The sequence below is a fragment of the Schistocerca cancellata genome, chromosome 5 (assembly GCF_023864275.1).
Source record: "Schistocerca cancellata isolate TAMUIC-IGC-003103 chromosome 5, iqSchCanc2.1, whole genome shotgun sequence".
NCBI classification, from domain to species: Eukaryota; Metazoa; Arthropoda; class Insecta; order Orthoptera; family Acrididae; genus Schistocerca; species Schistocerca cancellata.
In genome coordinates, this window is record NC_064630.1 from 352,908,438 (window position 1) to 352,928,129 (window position 19,692).

Genomic DNA, 19,692 nt, shown 5'->3' on the forward strand with positions numbered 1-19,692 from the left:
AGAGCTCATCATCTATGAGACTGTCTCATTCCCCAACAATTTTTCAATTGCCTCTATTTTACAAATTCCACACAAAAATGTATGTAGAATGGATTTGGCATGTTCAGTTATTTCATTTAATAGAATTCTAATCTGTACAAGCATCACACATAGCTGTGCAGCCATCTTTTTGGTACACAGTTCGTGGATTATGACAAACAGTTATTTAGCAAGGAATGAACAGATAAATTGTAGTCAGCAGAGAGGTTGCATAGAATAATAAAAGAATATTGTAAAACTAAAGTCAAATGCAAAAAAGCATTTGTCATTTGTGGTGTCAGTGAAACAAATAAGCACACCATGTTGGCTGCATAAGAAAAAAAGAGGGGGGGGCAGTAATTTGAACACATCCAAGAGAAAGAAATGTACTAACTCATGGACTTAACTTCCAATAGAGGACTATGTTAACAGACCACAGCATGAGAGTACACCTAAATCCAAAGTGGGGGCCATCAAATTTGGCATCCTAAAATATCCAGTACTTACCTGTGCCAGTCTGTTACCTTCAAGAATGATTTAGCAAAGTCATTACAGTGTAGTCAAAGCCTTTGATGTTTGCAGTTGTTATAATCATATTAACTTATGACTGAAGCTCGTTTCCATCAGAAATACACAAAACAGTAACTAAACAGAATTACCACCTAATAATTATCAGTTTAAGTCAATGAGTTACACTTAGCGAGGTGGTGCAGTGGTTAGCACATTGGACTTACATTCGGGAGGACAACAGTTCCAACACACATCCTGCCATCCTGATTTAGGTTTTCTGTAATTTCACTAAATCTCTTCAGGCAAATGCCAGGATAGTTCCTTTGAAATGGCACGGATGACTGCCTTCCCTAATCTGATGGGACCAATGACCTTGTTGTTTGGTCCCCTCCCCCAAATGAACCAACTAACTAGTGAATTAAACAATGGAAAATCCAGGATGGAATGAAACAATATTATGAAAGGAAAGTTGCTACTCACCATATAGTGGACATGCTGAGTTGCAGATGGGCACAATAAAAAGACTATCACAAATAAAGCTTTCAGCCAGCAAGGCCTTTGTCAAAATAGACAACAGACGCGCGCACACAAACAAACAAACAAACAAACACACACACACACACACACACACGACTGCAGTCTCTGACAACTGAAGCCACACCATTTGTGTGTGTGTGTGTGTGTGTGTGTGTGTGTGTGTGTGTGTGTGTGTGTGTTCTATTTTTGACAAAGGCTTTGCTGGCTGAAAGCTTTATTTGTGACAGTCTTTTTGTTGTGCCTATCAGTGACTCAGCTTGTCCGCTATATGGTGAGTAGCAACATTCCTCTTCATAATATTGATATTAATCAGTGAACTACATTAGCTTAAGTTGCAACATAAAGGTTTGCAGAAGGCCTGTGACATTACATAACCTCTGAGCATGTCTTTTATCACTGCTCTATTAGGTCACTAAAATCAAGAGATCACTTGTTAAAAATTATATTTCCTGATGTGTTTCAGGCATAGCCCATCATCAGAACACCTGCCAAATGAAATATAATTTGCACAAAAGCACAAGTACAATGTATATATGACATCAAGAGTAAAAAATTGATTATAAATATTTTTAAATATGTTTACTCTTAATGTGACATGTATATTGTGCTTGTACTTTCATATCAATTTTCTTTTAATTTTGCAAATTTTCTGTGTCTGAAATATGTCAGCAAATATAATTTTTAACAAGTGATCTATTGAGTTTTGTGACCTAATAAAGCAGCGATATGAGATGTTCTCAGAGTTAAATGAAGTACATACTCTACAAAATTAAGCAGTAAAAATATTTTGAAAAACAGATAATTGAACATCATCATGCAAAGACACCTTCAGAATTTTTGGACTACCTACACTAAATTTGTAACACATTTTTTATTTAGTGACATTTGTACCAATGTTAAAATATTATTTGAAGTGATCTGTGTTATGCCCATTTACAGTAGATTTTCAGAATAAAATTCAGTAATCAGTTGCTCAATTAGGAAATTTACAGCAGGAGATGCAAAGTACAGATACAAAGAATTGCAGTAATTGATAAATTTTCATGGCAAATTGCATATATATCAGTTCAAATAAATTAATAGAATCACTGAGTTGCCTGTGGGAGGTGCCTGGAAGCGTATATTATAAAGTCTTATGTAAGGCTGCCATTTGCTGCATAGCAAACAAGAAAGCCACTGATATGGTTTATTGCAGGCACCTGCTGAACCAATCAATAGAACATTTAAAGGTGTCAAACATTGCTGCAATTTGAGGCCTTATTTCAATGTACTACTGGTGCACCTTGCTCCAGATTCCATCAATTATTGATATTTTATTTATAGTAGGTGCCTATTTAGAACTACTTGTCACCTGTAGATCACTCATTCTTGGTTATACACAAAACATATTACTAATTCTATCCACGAATGGCAATAAAAAATGGTTAGGTAGACTTTGGTGGCAAGACAAATGGTGTCAGTATGTCCACATGAGACTTTGGGAAGCTCCATGTTGTACACCCCTTCAGACGTGATTGGTGTAGTCAGGAGTAATTAGATTCTTGATATATCATGGATCATTATCACCAGTCATTTTACATCATGTAATTTCTGTTAGTGTGATTACTAACATGGACTCAGCACACACTGATGATTGTATTTTAATAAATGGGTTCTTTCCTGCATAACGTAAATCGCAAAGTCAAGCTTACTGTTTAGTATCAACTAAAAATTAAAAAAAATCATGTTTCCTTGTAACAAACCATCTGTGCAATGTATAAAGTGGTATGTCATTAACTTGATCAGGTTACATGAGGTAAGTGCTACTAGTCAGCAGTGTAATTTCCAAGAACAGTAAGAAGCATTAGGTATGTCTAACCAAGTATTGGAGATGGTGACAATGTGGATTGTTTGGTGTCATAATGAAAGATAAGATGTGCTGATTAGCATTTATATACAGACAGACATCTTTGTGAAGCTCAACCAATAAGTATAGTTTTTTATGACTATGTGAACATAACATTTTTCTTAACATAAAAGTAAAACTGTGAATTACTGATTTGGCTTAACATAGCTGAAAGCAGCTGTTTCTCCCATTAATGACCATTTCCATCACAGGAACCTGTAATTCACCTTGTGACGTAGTTGCTTGTCAAATTTAATTCCAGCAAATATTTTTGAATTGTTTGAAAATTTGTGACATTGAACATAATTTTGGTCTGTGGTATCTGATTAGAAATTTTTACTGTTATTTTAATACTTATATGCAGTAAAGACTGATTGAAAATCTGCTAATATAAAATTTTAAAGTCAATGAATACAAAAACTGATGCACTTGTAACTTACCAGGTTGAAGTCCCACCACCAAATATAATAGCACCTGGAACCGTTGTACGAGTAGCAGTTGATTTTCCAGCAGTACACAGCGATGAACTTACTACATATCGTGGTGAGCATGTGCAAGTAGTGACATATAATGCAGAACGTAATAGCTATATGGTGCGCCGTAGATCAGAATCTTCAGCACCAGAAGATGGGTGGGTGCCTGCACACATACTTATGAGAACTGTTTCACGGAAACCATGGTCATTCCGTTTTCGAAAACCTGGTTTTAGCACTGGAGGCCGAAGAGGAGAGCGGCGTTCTTTTGATGGGAGCTTAGGACCATCTCCATCTTCATCAGGCAGGGTATCGCCTGATTCTCTTATACCTGAATATCCTGTAGCACCACCAGAATTCATTGAGAAGCTACACTGTGTGAACATTCACTGTGGTATGCGTGTGGAACTACGATGCCGCCTTTGTACTCCAGCTGGCATTGGTGACTTCAGCGATGTGAATATCGTGTGGCGGAGGAGTTCCAATGTTCAAAGACTCAATCCTCATGATCCAGGGGGTTCAAGTATTCTTCGAACAGGAGGAAGACTTAGTATCAGTCTTACGGAAGATGGGACTGCACAGTTAGTTATTGAGAACTGTCAACCATCTGATGCTGGTGAATACTCCTGCACTGCTTCTAATGAGGCTGGAAGTGTTACAACATCTGCTTCTCTCTGTATATCAGGTGAGTCATAATCTGTGCATAAATTTAATTTAAATGAATGGAAGATACAATTTTGGCACTGTACCTGCTGATTCACTTAAAAATATATTTGTATTTCTGGTTTTTTGTTTATTTATATTTCTTGTGAAAAAAAGTATTGTTTGGTGGTGCAGAATTTTCAGTTAGCTTGTTTTACTGGCTCCAGTGCACTGTAGGAACAGAGGGAAAATTTAAACTAGTAGCACATGTGCCATGTTGTTAAATTTAAGAAGCCACAAAAATGTGTTTCAATTAACTGAGTTAGCTTGAGCAGATTAAGGTCAATTAATTTCTTTATACAGTAGGGATGAGAGAATGATCTAGGAGAATGACGTGCTGTTCAAAGATTTTTGTCTTATAGTGAAAATGTGTGACAGAAATAAACAAACTTGCAGACAAAACATTGGCTACATGGTAAGTGTGCACACCACCTCAGAGAATTCAGCGAGCCTTAGTGAGTTTAGTGACGGATGAATGTACCATGTTTAATTTTTCTGAATAATATTTTAGTCAGCAGTTTACTAAGTTATAGTAGTAGCAATAGTGTTGTTGTTGTTGTTGTTGTTGTTGTGGACTTCAGTCCGAAGACTGGTTTGATGTAGGTCTCCATGCTACTCAGTCCTATGCAAGTCAAGTTTCAACACCAAATAACTATTGCAGCTTACGTCCTTCTGAATCTGCTTGCTGTATTCATCTCCTGGCCTCCCTGCACAATTTTTAACCCCCCCCCCCCCACCCCAAACACACACACACACACACACAATTACCTCCAGTACTAAATTTGTGTGTCCTATCAACCTATCCCTTCTCCTAGTCAGATTTTGCCACAAATTTCTTTTCTCCTCAGTACAATTCAGTATCTCCTCATTAGTTATGTGACCTACCCATCTAATTTTCAGCATTCTTCTGTAACACCACATTTAAAAACTTCTATTCTCTTTTTGTGTAAACTTTTTATCATGCATGTTTCACTTCCATACCTGGCTACATTGCAGACAAATGCCTTCAGAAACGATTTCCTGACACTTACATCTATATTTGGTGTTAACAAATTTCTCTTCTAAAGAAACACTTTTCTTGTTGTTGCCAGTCTACATTTTATATCCTCTCTACTCCAACCATCATTAGTTATTGTGCTGCCCAAATAACAAAACTCATCTAGTACTTTAAGTGTCTCATTCCCTAATCTAATTCCCTCAGCATCATCCGATTTAATTAAACTACACTACATTATCTGTAGTTTGCTTTTGTTAATACCCATCTTATATCTTCCTTTCAAGACACTGTCCGTTCCATTCAACTGCTCTTCCAAGTCCTTTGCTGTCTCTCTGAGAGTTACAATGTCATTGGCAAACCTCAGAGTTTTTATTGTGCTCCTTGAATCCTAATTCCTACTCCAATATTTCTTTTGTTTCTTTTACTGCTTGCTCACTGTATAGATTGAATAACATCAGGGATAGGCCACAACCCTGTCTCACTCCCATCTCAACTATTGCTTCCCTTTCATGCCCCTCAACTCTTGTAGCTGCAATCTGATTTCTGAACAAGTTATAAATAGCCTTTCACTCCCTGTATTTTACCTCTTTTATCTTCAGAATTTCAAAGAGAGTATTCCAGCCAACACTGTCAAAACCTTTTGCTGAGCCTTCAAATGCTATAAATGTAGGTTTGCCTTTCCTTAACCTATCTTCTAAAAGAAGTTGTAGGGTCAGTATTGCCTTGTGTGTTCCTACATTCCTTCAGGATCCAAACTGATCTCTCCAAGACTGGCTTGTACCAGCTTTTCCTTTCTTCTATTAATAATTTGTGTTAGTATTTTGCAGCCATGATTTATTAAACTGATGGTTTGGTAATATTCACACCTGTCAGCACCTGTTTTCCTTGGAATTGGAATTATTATATTCTTCTTGAAGGCTGAAGGTATTACACCTGCCTCATACATCTTGCATACCAAATGGAAGAATTTTGTCATGCCTGGCTCTCCCAAGGCTATCAGTAGTTCTGACAGACTGTCGCCTACTCCTGGGGCCTTCTTTCAACTTAGGTCTTTCAGTGCTCCGTCAAATCCTTCTCGTAGTATAATGGCTTCCATCTCATCTTCATCTACATCCTTTTCTGTTTCTATTATATTGCCTGCAAGTTCATCTCCCTTGTATAGCTCCCCTATATAGTCCTTCCATCTTTCAGCTTTCCCTTCTTTGCTTAGGACTGGTTTTCCATCTGAGCTCTTGATGTTCATACAGCTGCTTCTCTTTTCTCCAAAGGTCTCTTTAATTTTCCTGTGGGTGGTATCTGTCTTTCTACTAGTAATATATGCTTCTAAATCCTTGCATTTGTCCTCTAACCATTCCTGCTTAGCCATTTTGCACTGCCTATCCATCACATTTTTTAGACATTCGTATTCCCTTTCATTTGCCTCATTTACTGTATATTTTCTTCTTTCATCACTTAAATTCAGTATCTCCTGTGTAATCCAAGGATTTCTACTTGGCCTTGTCTTTTTACATATTTGATCCCCTGCTGCCTTCACTATTTCATTTCTCAAAGCTACCCATTCATCTTCTTCTGTATTCCTTTCCCCTATTCCTGTCCAATCTACAGTTCATAACCAGTAAATTGTGCTCATAGTCCACATCTGCCCCTGGAAATGTCTTACAATTTTAAATCTGTTTCCAAAATCTGTGTTACCATTACGTAATCAATCTGAAACCTTCTGGTGTCTCTAGGTCTCTTCCACGTGTGCAATCTCCTTTCATGATTCTTAAACCACGTGTTAGTGATAATTATATTTAATCTGTGCAAATTCTTTCCAGGTGGGTCCCTCATTCATTCCTTTCCCCCAGTCCACATTCACCTACTATTTTTTCTTTCTTTTCCTATTATCAAATTCTAGTCACCCATTATTATTTAATTTTTGTCTCCCTTAACTATCTGAATGATTTCTTTTATCTCATCATACACCTCTTCAATCTTTTCATCATCATTAGAACTAGTTGTCTTGTGTTGTCTTGTGACAGCCAGAGTGAGAGCACCAGCAGCAGCGAGTACTGTTTGTATAAAGCGTTTATTTTGCATTTTGTTTACGACCTTCCACTAAGGAAGGGATTCTATTTGTGTTTATCTGCTCTGCATAGTAACTAACAGTTCTTGATAAAACTTTACGTAGTTTTCGTGTTAGATTTCTTAGTGTTTTCTTGATCGTTTAGAACAGAAAGCGCCCTAAAACCGTCTTTGTTTGTTTCGCGGCCGTTAGCCACTAGTCACTTGAATCAGCAGTTGTCTTGTGACAGCCAGAGCGAGAGCACCAGCAGCAGCGAGTACTGTTTGTATAAAGCGTTTTTGTACTTATTTGCTGCGCTTAGCTTTTAAATAGTTTTTCTGGGAAAACCTAGCGTAGTTTTCGCGTCTCGTATTTCAGTGAGTGTTTCTTGATTATCAGAGTAGCTCATCAGAAGATTATCTTGGGAATTTGTCATCGTATAGAGTAGGGTAAACATAGTCATGTGTAGGGACTGTGGTTGTTGTGAGCGGACGCAAGGAGAATTGGCCACTCTTCGGGGGCAGGTGGAGGCTTTGTCTGTTAGGCTCATCGAGCTCGAGGCGCAGGCGTCGGCTCGTAGTGGCGTTGGGGCAACTGTGGTGAGACCTATGCCTACTTCGGTGGCCTTGGAGTCACATGGAACCCCTGATGTCGCTGCATCTTCCGGCAGTGAGCATCTTACCGGTCAGCCATCACTCCAGGGTGAATGGCGGACAGTGGTGGGCTCGCGCGTGCCTGGCCGAAAGGCGAAGGTGGGATCTGGCCGCGTGGCAGCTGCCTTACCCCTTTCCAACAGGTACGGGGTGCTTCCTAGTGGTGATGACATCGTTTCCGAGCCACCACAGGATGCCTCGCCTGTTGGGCCAGTGGCCGATTCTCCGGCAAGGTCCCGACAGTCACAGAGGGCGGGCCTATTAGTTATAGGGAGCTCCAACGTTAGGCGGGTTATGGAGCCCCTCAGGAAAATAGCGGGTAGGTCGGGGAAGAATGCCAGTGTGCACTCGGTGTGCTTGCCGGGGGGTCTCGTCCGTAATGTGGAGGAGGCCCTTCCGGCAGCTATTGAACGCACTGGGTGTGACCGGCTGCAGATAGTAGCACATGTCGGAACGAATGACGCCTGCCGCTTGGGTTCTGAGGCCATCCTTGGTTCCTTCCGGCGGCTGGCTGATTTGGTGAAGACAACCAGCATCGCACGCGGAGTGCAAGCTGAGCTTAATATCTGCAGCATAGTGCCCAGAGTCGATCGCGGTCCTCTGGTTTGGAGCCGTGTGGAGGGTCTAAACCAGAGGCTCAGACGACTCTGCGACTATAATGGTTGCAAATTCATCGACCTCCGTTATTGGGTGGAGAACTGTAGGGCCCCCCTAGACAGGTCAGGCGTGCACTACACACCGGAAGCAGCTACTAGGGTAGCAGAGTACGTGTGGCGTGCACACAGGGGTTTTTTAGGTTAGAGGGACCCCCCCTTGGGCGAAACGATAAAATACCTGACGGCTTACCAGAGAGGACATTATCATCGTTGATAAAGAACGTCCGTCCTCAGAGACCAAAAACAGGAAAAGTTAACGTAATATTGGTAAACTGCAGGAGTATCCAGGGCAAGGTTCCTGAATTAGTATCTCTTACTGAAGGAAATAGTGCGCATATAGTATTAGGAACGGAAAGTTGGTTAAAACCGGAAGTGAACAGTAACGAAATCCTAGACACAGAATGGAATATATACCGCAAGGATAGGATAAACGCCAATGGTGGAGGAGTATTTATAGCAGTAAAGAATTCAATAATATCCAGTGAAGTTATTAGCGAATGCGAATGTGAAATAATCTGGGTTAAGCTAAGTATCAAAGGTGGGTCAGATATGATAGTCGGATGCTTCTATAGACCACCTGCATCAGCAACCGTAGTAGTTGAGCGCCTCAGAGAGAACCTGCAGAACGTCGTGAAGAAGTTTCGTGATCATACTATTGTAATAGGGGGAGACTTCAATCTACCAGGTATAGAATGGGATAGTCACACAATCAGAACTGGAGCCAGGGACAGAGACTCTTGTGACATTATCCTGACTGCCTTGTCCGAGAATTACTTCGAGCAGATAGTTAGAGAACCAACTCGTGAAGCTAACGTTTTAGACCTCATAGCAACAAATAGACCGGAACTTTTCGACTCCGTGAATGTAGAAGAGGGTATCAGTGATCATAAGTCAGTGGTTGCATCAATGACTACAAGTGTAATAAGAAATGCCAAGAAAGGAAGGAAAATATATTTGCTTAACAAGAGTGATAGGGCACAAATCGCAGAATATCTGAGTGACCACCATCAAACGTTCATTTCTGAGGAAGAGGATGTGGAACAAAAATGGAAAAAAATTCAGAAACATCGTCCAGTACGCCTTAGATAAGTTCGTACCGACTAAGGTCCAAAGCGAGGGGAAAGATCCACCGTGGTATAACAATCATGTACGAAAGGTACTACGGAAACAAAGAAAGCTTCATCATAGGTTTAAGAGTAGTCGAATCATAGCTGATAAGGAAAAGCTGAACGAAGCGAAAAAGAGCGTAAAGAGAGCAATGAGAGAAGCATTCAACGAATTCGAACATAAAACATTGGCAAACAATCTAAACAAGAACCCTAAAAAGTTTTGGTCATATGTAAAATCGGTAAGCGGATCTAAATCCCCTATTCAGTCACTCGTTGACCACGATGGCACCGAAACAGAGGACGACCGAAGAAAGGCAGAAATACTGAATTCAGTGTTCCGAAACTGTTTCACTGCGGAAAATCGTAACACGGTCCCTGACTTCAGCCGTCGCACGGACGCCAAAATGGAAAATATTGAAATAAACGATATCGGAATTGAAAAACAACTGCTATCACTTAGTAGCGGAAAAGCATCCGGACCAGACGAGATACCCTTAAGATTCTACAGTGATTATGCTAAAGAACTTGCCCCCTTTCTATCAGCAATTTATCGTAGATCGCTGGAAGAACGTAAAGTACCTAGCGACTGGAAGAAAGCACAGGTCGTTCCCATTTGCAAGAAGGGTAATAAATCAGATGCGAATAATTATAGGCCTATTTCGCTTACGTCAATCTGTTGTAGAATAATGGAACATGTTTTGTGTTCTCGTATTATGACGTTCTTAGATAATACAAATCTCCTTCATCATAACCAACATGGATTCCGCAAACAGAGATCATGTGAAACTCAGCTCGCCCTATTTGCCCAAGAAATTCACAGTGCCGTAGACACTGGCGAGCAGATTGATGCCGTATTCCTGGACTTCAGGAAGGCATTTGATACGGTTCCGCACTTACGTTTAGTGAAAAAAATACGAGCTTACGGAATATCGGACCAGGTTTGTGATTGGATTCAGGATTTCCTAGAAGAAAGAACACAACATGTCATTCTTAACGGTTCAAAATCTGCAGATGTAGAGGTAATTTCGGGAGTACCGCAAGGAAGCGTGATAGGACCTTTATTGTTTACAATATACATAAATGACTTAGTTGACAACATCGGTAGCTCCGTGAGGCTATTTGCAGATGACACGGTTGTCTACAAGAAAGTAGCAACATCAGAACACTCGTACGTACTCCAGGAAGACCTGCAGAGGATTAATGCATGGTGCGACAGCTGGCAGCTTTCCCTAAACGTAGATAAATGTAATATAATGCGCATACATAGAGGCAGAAATCCATTCCAGTACGATTATGCCATAGGTGGTAAATCATTGGAAGCGGTAACGACCGTAAAATACTTAGGAGTTACTATCCGGAGCGATCTGAAGTGGAATGATCACATAAAACAAATAGTGGGAAAAGCAGGCGCCAGGTTGAGATTCATAGGAAGAATTCTAAGAAAATGTGACTCATCGACGAAAGAAGTAGCTTACAAAACGCTTGTTCGTCCGATTCTTGAGTATTGCTCATCAGTATGGGACCCTTACCAGGTTGGATTAATAGAAGAGATAGACATGATCCAGCGAAAAGCAGCGCGATTCGTCATGGGGACATTTAGTCAGCGCGAGAGCGTTACGGAGATGCTGAACAAGCTCCAGTGGCGGACACTTCAAGAAAGGCGTTACGCAATACGGAGAGGTTTATTATCGAAATTACGAGAGAGCACATTCCGGGAAGAGATGGGCAACATATTACTACCGCCCACATATATCTCGCGTAATGATCACAACGAAAAGATCCGAGAAATTAGAGCAAATACGGAGACTTACAAGCAGTCGTTCTTCCCACGCACAATTCGTGAATGGAACAGGGAAGGGGGGATCAGATAGTGGTACAATAAGTACCCTCCGCCACACACCGTAAGGTGGCTCGCGGAGTATAGATGTAGATGTAGTAGATGTAGTTGGCATATACTGTGGTGAGTGTGGGCTTCGTGTCTAACTTGGCTACAACAACGTGTTCACTATCCTGCTCATGTAGCTTACCCCATTCCCATTTTCTTATTCATTATTAAACCAACTCCTGCATTAACCCTATTTGGTTGTGTATTTGTAACCCCGTATTCACCTGTCCAGAAGTCCTGTTCCACATCCCACCGAACTTCACTAACTCCCATTATGTCTGACAGTTACCTATCCATTTCCATTTTTAAATTTTCTGACCTACCTGCCCAATTACGGGATCTAACATTCCACTCTCTGATACGTAAAATGCCAGTTTTGTTTCTCTTGATGACGACATCCTCCTGAGTAGCCCCTGCCTGGAGATCTGAATGGCAGACTGTCTTACCTCTGGAATAATATTTTACCCAAGAGGATCCTACCATCATTTAACCACAAAGTAGAGCTGCATGCCCCCTGGAGCAATTACAGCTGTAGTTCCCCCTTGCATGCTTTCAGCTGTTCGCAGTACCAGTTACAGCAAGGCTGTTTTGGTTGACGTTACAAGTCAGATCAGTCAATCAGTCAGTCAGTCAGTCATCCTGCCATCACTGAAAAGGCTGCTTCCCCTCTTCTTTCTTGCAATTTCACATACAGTACAGCTATCTGTACCGCTGAGACAAGAAAGCCTCCTCACCAACAACAAGGTCCATGGTTCATGAAATATCAAATTGTTAATCTGAAAGTGAATGTTATTTTCTTACAGTTCACAATAAAAATTACTGCATCTTAATCTTCACTTTACTGTGCATGTAAATAATTTTGTTGCTATGACAGAATATACAGTCTTCTTGACATTGTACAATAGTCAGAATTTCTTGTTATATGCAAAATCCTGGTTTTTAGAAGCCATCTAGATTTGGACTTCAAGACAGGTGTAGAAGTATCAATATTCATCTTATTCAATAAATGTTTGGATTTTAGCTGCTGGGTGAGTTATTACATTGTGAGCTGCAGCAATAACCTTTGCTGATCAACCCGATATTGTGAGCAGCCCTGTCCAAGAAAGAGAACTTCTCATCTTGTCCTCCTACTTAGCCATAATTGGACGTTATCATTCCCTCCCACTTTATTCTTTTCATTCATATGAATATGTGGATTATAAAAATGAAAGGTCACCACTGAATTGTCTTCATTGTGATTGTGACAATATGCTGAAAGAAGAGCTGTTAATCAATAGATGGACCAAAATAATTATTGCCTAGCTGAGAATAAGGCAGGAAATGTGAAGTTCATTCAGCCATTGCAGTTTCCAGTAATACATAGTTATTTCATTGAGTCTTATGGGAACTTTGGTTCTTTACTTTACCAGATTTTTATGTTTAACATTGTATATAATAAATCTGAACAATTGTCTTCCCACATTTTGAACACAAGTGTTTGTTGCTCAGGTACAGGTTTGACATCTACTATGCAGCCAAGAGTACAAGTTGTCACTGGCACAAGTGTGCTGCTCCAGTGGGAAGGTGACAGCAGCAGTTACTACCAAGTGGAATGCTACAGGCACTGCTTAGGAGATGACTGGTTGCCAGTTGGAGGTCCCATTAGAGGATTAACTCACGTTGTAGATGGACTTACACCAGGAGAGACGTATACATTCAGAGTGCTCTCCACTGGCCATGGAATGGGCACGCCTGTTGCTAGTATGCCATCCTCTCCTATTATAATACCACCACCTGATACAGGTCATTGGCAGCAAGAGCAGTTCCGAAGACGTTACTCTGAACTGGAAGAAATTGGTTATGGTCGATTTTCAGTAGTGCGCAAAGCAAGAGATCGTGGTACTTCACAAGAAGTTGCTGTGAAGCAAGTTTATTGCAAAAGACAATCACGTGAAGTAACACAGGCAGAATACGCATTACTGGCGAGACTACAGCATTCCAATATTGTGAGAGCTCTTGCATTATTTGAAAATGCTCCTCAGCCTGGAATTGATTCAATAGTGATGGAACTGTGAGTACTAACTATTGTAGAACTAGTTTAGTTATTTCACTTCACTTGTAGGAATGTCTGGTTACAGTAAAGGTTCTGTTTTCAGTGTAAATGGTCCATCACTGTTTTCGTACCTGTGCAAACAAGTAGTGTATGATGAAGAGACAGTCAGCCACTACATGCAACAGTTGGTGTCTGCTCTAGCAACGCTGCACCAACAAAACATATCTCATCTTGATCTGAAGGTACATATCATTTAATTTTGATATAAGTAAATTTGTGTTCTTAGGGATTATTTATATCCACAAAACTGAAAGCAGATAAATAATGTAGATATCTTGAAACCATTGAGTCCATCTGTTTAAACAACATGGATAAGACTGGGGCAAGCTGAAGTGCTAACTCATGTTTGTGAGACAGCAAAAGGTGTTCATTGTTTCTAAGGCCTAAAAACTCAAATTTCGCTATGGGAACAATTTTTTGTCATTTAGAGCAATGTAAATTCTGATGTTGGGATTGTGAAGGTGTAATGAAATGGGCAGCTAGGTAGTAATTAAATTGAGAAGAATATTCATATTCTGTTTAAGCATTCAAATCATAACTGAGGTCTGGTTTACCAATTCTTGTTGAGTAGTATTTAGGTGTTTGTTCTAAATCCAGGCGTGTTTATAATATGAGGGTAGTTTGAAAAGTTCTCAGAATGAGCGCTAGTGCAATGAGTTGTTCACATGATATTCATTGAACTGTTGCCTGTAAACACGTGCCACGTCAGTGCTCTTGGAAGAGAGCTGTGGTGGTGACGTAGCTCTGTTGTTGTTCCCGAATAGTGATTTGCGAAGATGGAAAAAACCAAGATTCGAACAGTGATTAAGTACTTCATAAAGAAAGGTATGAAAGTGAAGGACATTCATGCCGATTTCCAGAATACACTGAGGGACTCTGTTACTTCAAATTCAACTGTTGCCGAGTGGACAAATGAATTTAAATTTGGTCAGGAGAGCTTACATGATCATCTGTGCAGTGGTCGGCCAAGATGTGTCACTACTTCAAAAATCATTACAAAAGTGCACAAAATGGTCATCAAGGATCGCCAATTTAAAGTGTGTGAAATTGCTCACACTTGACAGATGTCATCTGAAAGAGTATATCACATTTTAAGTGAAGAATTAGAAATGAAAAAATTATCTTCTAGATGGGTGCTGCAACTCTTGACGCTGGATCAAAAATGCATGAGAATGGACAAATGGTTCAAATGGCTCTGAGCACTATGGGACTTAACTGCTGTGGTCATCAGTCCCCTAGAACTTAGAACTACTAACTAACCTAAGGACATCACACACATCCATGCCCGAGGCACGATTCGAACCTGCGACCATAGCGGTCGTGTGGTTCCAGACTGTAGCGCCCAGAACCGCTCAGCCACTGCGGCCGGCCGAGAATGGACATATCAGAACGATGTTTGGCCTGCTCTGGGGAAATGAACAAGATTTTTTGTGCTGGTTTGTGACCACAGATGAAACTTGGCTGCACTACTATACCCCAGAGACAAAACAACAGTCAAACCAGTGGAAACATGCTGATTCTCTGCCACCAAATAAAGCAAAGACAATTCCTTCAGCGGGAAAGATCATGGCATAAGTGTTCTGAGATGCAAAGGTGATTCTGTTTGTAGATTGCACGCCCCACTGGGCAAACAATTGGAGAATACTATGCTAACCTCCTGGACAAATTTCAACAAAAGACACACAAAAAAAGGTCAGGTTTAGCAAGGAAGAAAGTCATCTTCCATCAAGACAATGCGTGCCCACACAAACTAAGGAATGAATTGTTGCCACACCTGCCTTATTCACCTGATATGGCTCCATCAGACTTCCATCTCTTCCCAAAACTGAAAATTTTTCTTGGTGGACGAAGATTCACTTCAAATGAAGAATTGATAGCCAGAGTTGACAACTATTTTGCAGACCTGGAGGAAACTCATTTTCGAGATGGGATCAAGTCACTGGAACATCATTGAACCAAGTGAATTGATCTACAAGGAGACTACATTGAAAAATAAAAAAGTTTCAGTGATGTAAGTACTGTTTTTATCTTCCATTGCAAGAACTTTTCAAACCACCCTCGTATTTTGCACACCTACATGTACTCAACATACATAGCTATTGAAATGAATATCTTCAAATATGTTGTATTCCATGCACAACCTATTACAGTTATAAGCTTGATGAGTCTGCAGTAAATCAGTGATTTGACATGTATGTTATGGGACATTAAAATTCTGATTCTTTCTCCACTGTTGTATATGGCAATAAACTTTTTTTAATGGATTAAGGGTCAGTTCTCAATCTTTATTTTGCAAGAGCAATGCACAGCCACCCCAAACATGCAAGCATATCTCATAGTCCAGCAGGCTTTTTGCCACTTAAGATCACAGTGTGAGTGAGATGTTTCAGAAAGCCTTTCGAAACCATCATTTGCGCACTGTGGCCTTATTCTACAAAAAAACACATGAAGATGTTATTGCATTGACACATCATGAAACCCTTCATCAAGATTCAAGTTTGAGTTCAGCAAATAATTATAATCTGTCAAGAGGATGGAAAGCAGCTGACACATTTTTTATACTGATAAATATAAATAGTTTTTGATGGTCTCTTCATTGTTTGATTTGATAGTAAGTGGGTCTTTTCTACATTTGATTCCTTAATTTTCCGATTCTCATCAGATCAGTAAATGAGTTTCATCCGTAAAATAATTTGTAGTTTCCTTGTCAATTCTTGTTTTCATGTTTATCTTGATCCTTCCTCTCTCTGACCTTTCCATTGGGAGGGCTATTTCCTATCATTCATGAACTAAATTTTCTGCGTCTATTCATCATAATGACAAATAACTGAAATGTCAAATGACAGTCACTATTTGATTTAGTTGTATTAATAACTCTTGAGTTCCATGCACCTAACTTGTATGGGGTGGAGGGAATGGCAGATATGACTGCTCATTCACAGCTTCATTTTCTGAAGGGGTGATCCCCTCCTTCCTTTGGTTGCTGGGTGAAAATTATTGAGATATTTAACCACAAAAGAAAACTAAATTTGTCCACTCCCTATAATTACACGCTGCTGACAAATGGTTATATCTATATGGTCTTAGTGTGATATGATGTGTGTGTTGCTTTCGTTAGAGCCTCTGAGAAACTTTTGTTTATTCTGCTTTCCAGCCAGAAAATGTGCTTGTAGACTTGTCTACTACCAAACCAGTCTTGAAGCTGATAGATTTTGGTGATTCAGTAAGCACAAGAGGTTCTGAAGTGCTGCCTCCATCAAATTTGGAATTTGCTGCACCTGAAATGGTTCTGGGGAAACCAGTCTGTTGCCAGACAGACATGTGGAGTGTTGGAGTGTTTCTATACGTTTTCCTGAGGTAACACACAAAATATATTTTATTACAGCTGCAAATTTCAAAGAACATTGTACGTCTTACACCAGGCTGTTCCAGCTTGAGGTCCCAAGCAGAGGCAAATGAATGTGCTTGGCTAGAGGTGGGTAAATGGCTGACAACACTTTGCTTGTGGCAGTACATTGAGTTAACATTAATTGAGCAAGTACATTTGTAAGAGATTGTGCTTAACAGAAAAATTCATCCTAAGTAAAAAAATACTAGCACATTATCACATTTTCAGAACATGAAATTTCTTTTTATTCACAAGTGACAAAATATTTTGTGTCAGCACCATGTTGACATAAGATGGAGAAGGCGCATCATTGTTCAATCACAACAGAAAGAAACTGTTCACATTGAAATGTTGATCCCTGGATGTCAGTTACATTTCTGTGTGGCATGAAGAACTCTTGTTCATATATGCCACCATGCTATCATAATGAATTTATGCTACTGTAACACATGGTACCTGAGCAGAGTTCAGTTTTGTAAATCAGTTGCCTATAATTGCAGTTCTGATGGTATAATGTCTGTTGCAACTGGAAATGGAGTGCTAAATAATTTTATAAGGTATCCAACTATTGAAAGCTGCAGCACCCTCTTTTATGCTTTCTAATGTGAATTTTCTAAACGATGGTAAGAATGGGAATACTACGTTATTTGGCATATATCTCCACTCATCACCACATGTAATCACATGCAAATTATCTTTTCAAGACTTTTCTGTTTTGCTTGTAGATGTTCGTTAACAGTCTCATAATAAAAGTTAGTTTTATCCTGTGTGTGTGTGGGGGGGGGGGGGGGGATAAATATTGGTGGCAATTGTCCTGACACTTACATAAACAGATTAGAAAAGACTGTTTATAAAATGAGGTGTGTTCAGTTATGTTTGTGCTCACATGTTTCTGTTACTTTCAGTGGGCTGTCTCCATTTCTGGATGATTCCATGGAAGAGACCACTTCAAACATACTGAAGTGTGATTACTGTTTTCCTGATGAATATTTTGCTGAAATTACTAATGATGGGAAGGACCTAATTTGCCGCCTTCTTGTCTTAACTCCAGCTCAGCGGGCCAAGCCAGCTGAATTCTTGTCGTCTCCATGGTTCAAGGATGTAAGGCTCAGTTTTATTTATAGTATTTATTTTGCAGAAAGTCATGCCTCCTTAAGAATGTCACTGCACATATTAACTTCGTGCAAAAACTGTTGCAGGTTCAAAAGATATGCTCCATTCCAACAGCCAGGCTTGCTTCCTTTATGGAACGGAGGCAGTCCCTAGCTCGACCCATCCATCCTGTCCACGCTGTCTCTCAACAGCAGCCTATGCCTGAGTGAAGAAAGTTAACTGTTTCTACATGCTGCATCTTGATTGTGGCTCTGTTACCAATATGAACCTATATTTTTGTGCCTTGCATTGTGACCAAAGTACAGTATATTTCACTGTGTATCTTGCTCATGAGAAAAAGACATTTTCAATTGTTTGCTAGTGGAAGTGCACACTGTATTGTTATGTGAAACTGACAATACTGTTGATTAAAACAAAAGAGATGGGATAAAGTACCAATTAGATCTCATTTAACTCATTTATTTATTGAAAAGACTTTTATATGTAGGCTATGTCTCCCCTGTCTAAAACTTTGTATTTTATCCATTTAACAATCAAAGCATTTGTAAGATCAGTCATGAATGCAGTGTGAATAATTTTAGTCATTACTTTAAGCCTAACTTACCTGCATCATTTCACACTGCATGCAAATCGTCTGTAAATAGATTTTAAAAAGTCACGATATACGCTTTTTGCTTCATTGTTAACATAAGTGACATACTTTTGTTAAATAGAGTATATTTTAATTAATATAATTATGTGCAGCATTTATAAAGAATGATGACAATAACAGTTACTGTAACTAATGACTATATATTGTAAATTCTAAAATTATTTTTGATAGTTGATATTACAATATGCACCAATTGTACAGATGAACCTTTATATATTTTATGGAAAAGTATCTCTTTTTCTGCAGATATAGCAGAAGGAGTCAACATGCCATTAGCTGCCATGTATTTGAGACTGCATGATAAAAAGAAAAATATAAAGCAAAACTTAACTGATGTAATACCTTTATTGGCTTTCATATTAGTGGAAGATACAGTGGAGGATATGATATTTTTTTGTATTTCTCATTTTCTTTACCTGAATGTTGCTACCACAATAGAAAACAGTCTAGTTTTTATCACATTTTCCTCAGATTCCTTGTATGTCTGACATGCATGAGTTTACCTCTGGATTTGCTAAAGGTAAGAATGCTGGACTGTTCTATTATTGAATAAAGGTAGGGAAATCTCTGTATTAACAGGCAGCATACCAGGAGCACACTCAACATTAGATAGAGGAACCAGGGGTTGGTTCCTTCATAAAAAAACTAAAAGGAAGAACTGTAGAAAGGATGACTTTCTTATCTGTATAAAAATCACACATGGAACTTTCCCAAGAGCCCATGTCCATTGCAACACAAGAGAGATAAGTGGTAGATTGTTTCATTGCACACGGTAAACTGAACATGATACCTACAGGACAGAAACAGTCTTACTGTAATTTCCAAATATGCGGCTGAGTTGCTTTGTTTATTTACCAAAATTTGAAATTAATTAATTTTTTATTTATTTTTTATTACATCTTTCAGTTCACACAGCTGTTACTTACTTATCAGTATTTCAAACATTGCTAGGTGCTACAAAAATGTTATACACATGTT

The 19,692-nt window shown here is 39.4% G+C and overlaps 1 protein-coding gene across 1 annotated transcript in view; it reads left to right on the plus strand.

The window, feature by feature from the left end:
• The window catches only part of LOC126188056 (kalirin), a 2,181,516-nt gene extending 2,162,468 nt beyond the window's left edge, over window positions 1-19,048 (plus strand). The window contains exons 45-50 of the mRNA XM_049929493.1: window positions 3,394-4,108; window positions 12,958-13,519; window positions 13,605-13,743; window positions 16,716-16,918; window positions 17,855-18,050; window positions 18,149-19,048. Of these exons, the coding sequence (XP_049785450.1) occupies window positions 3,394-4,108; window positions 12,958-13,519; window positions 13,605-13,743; window positions 16,716-16,918; window positions 17,855-18,050; window positions 18,149-18,271 (1,938 nt within the window). The 3' untranslated portion in view covers window positions 18,272-19,048. The remainder of the gene's footprint in view (window positions 1-3,393; window positions 4,109-12,957; window positions 13,520-13,604; window positions 13,744-16,715; window positions 16,919-17,854; window positions 18,051-18,148) is intronic.
• The last annotated feature ends 644 nt before the right edge of the window (window positions 19,049-19,692 follow it).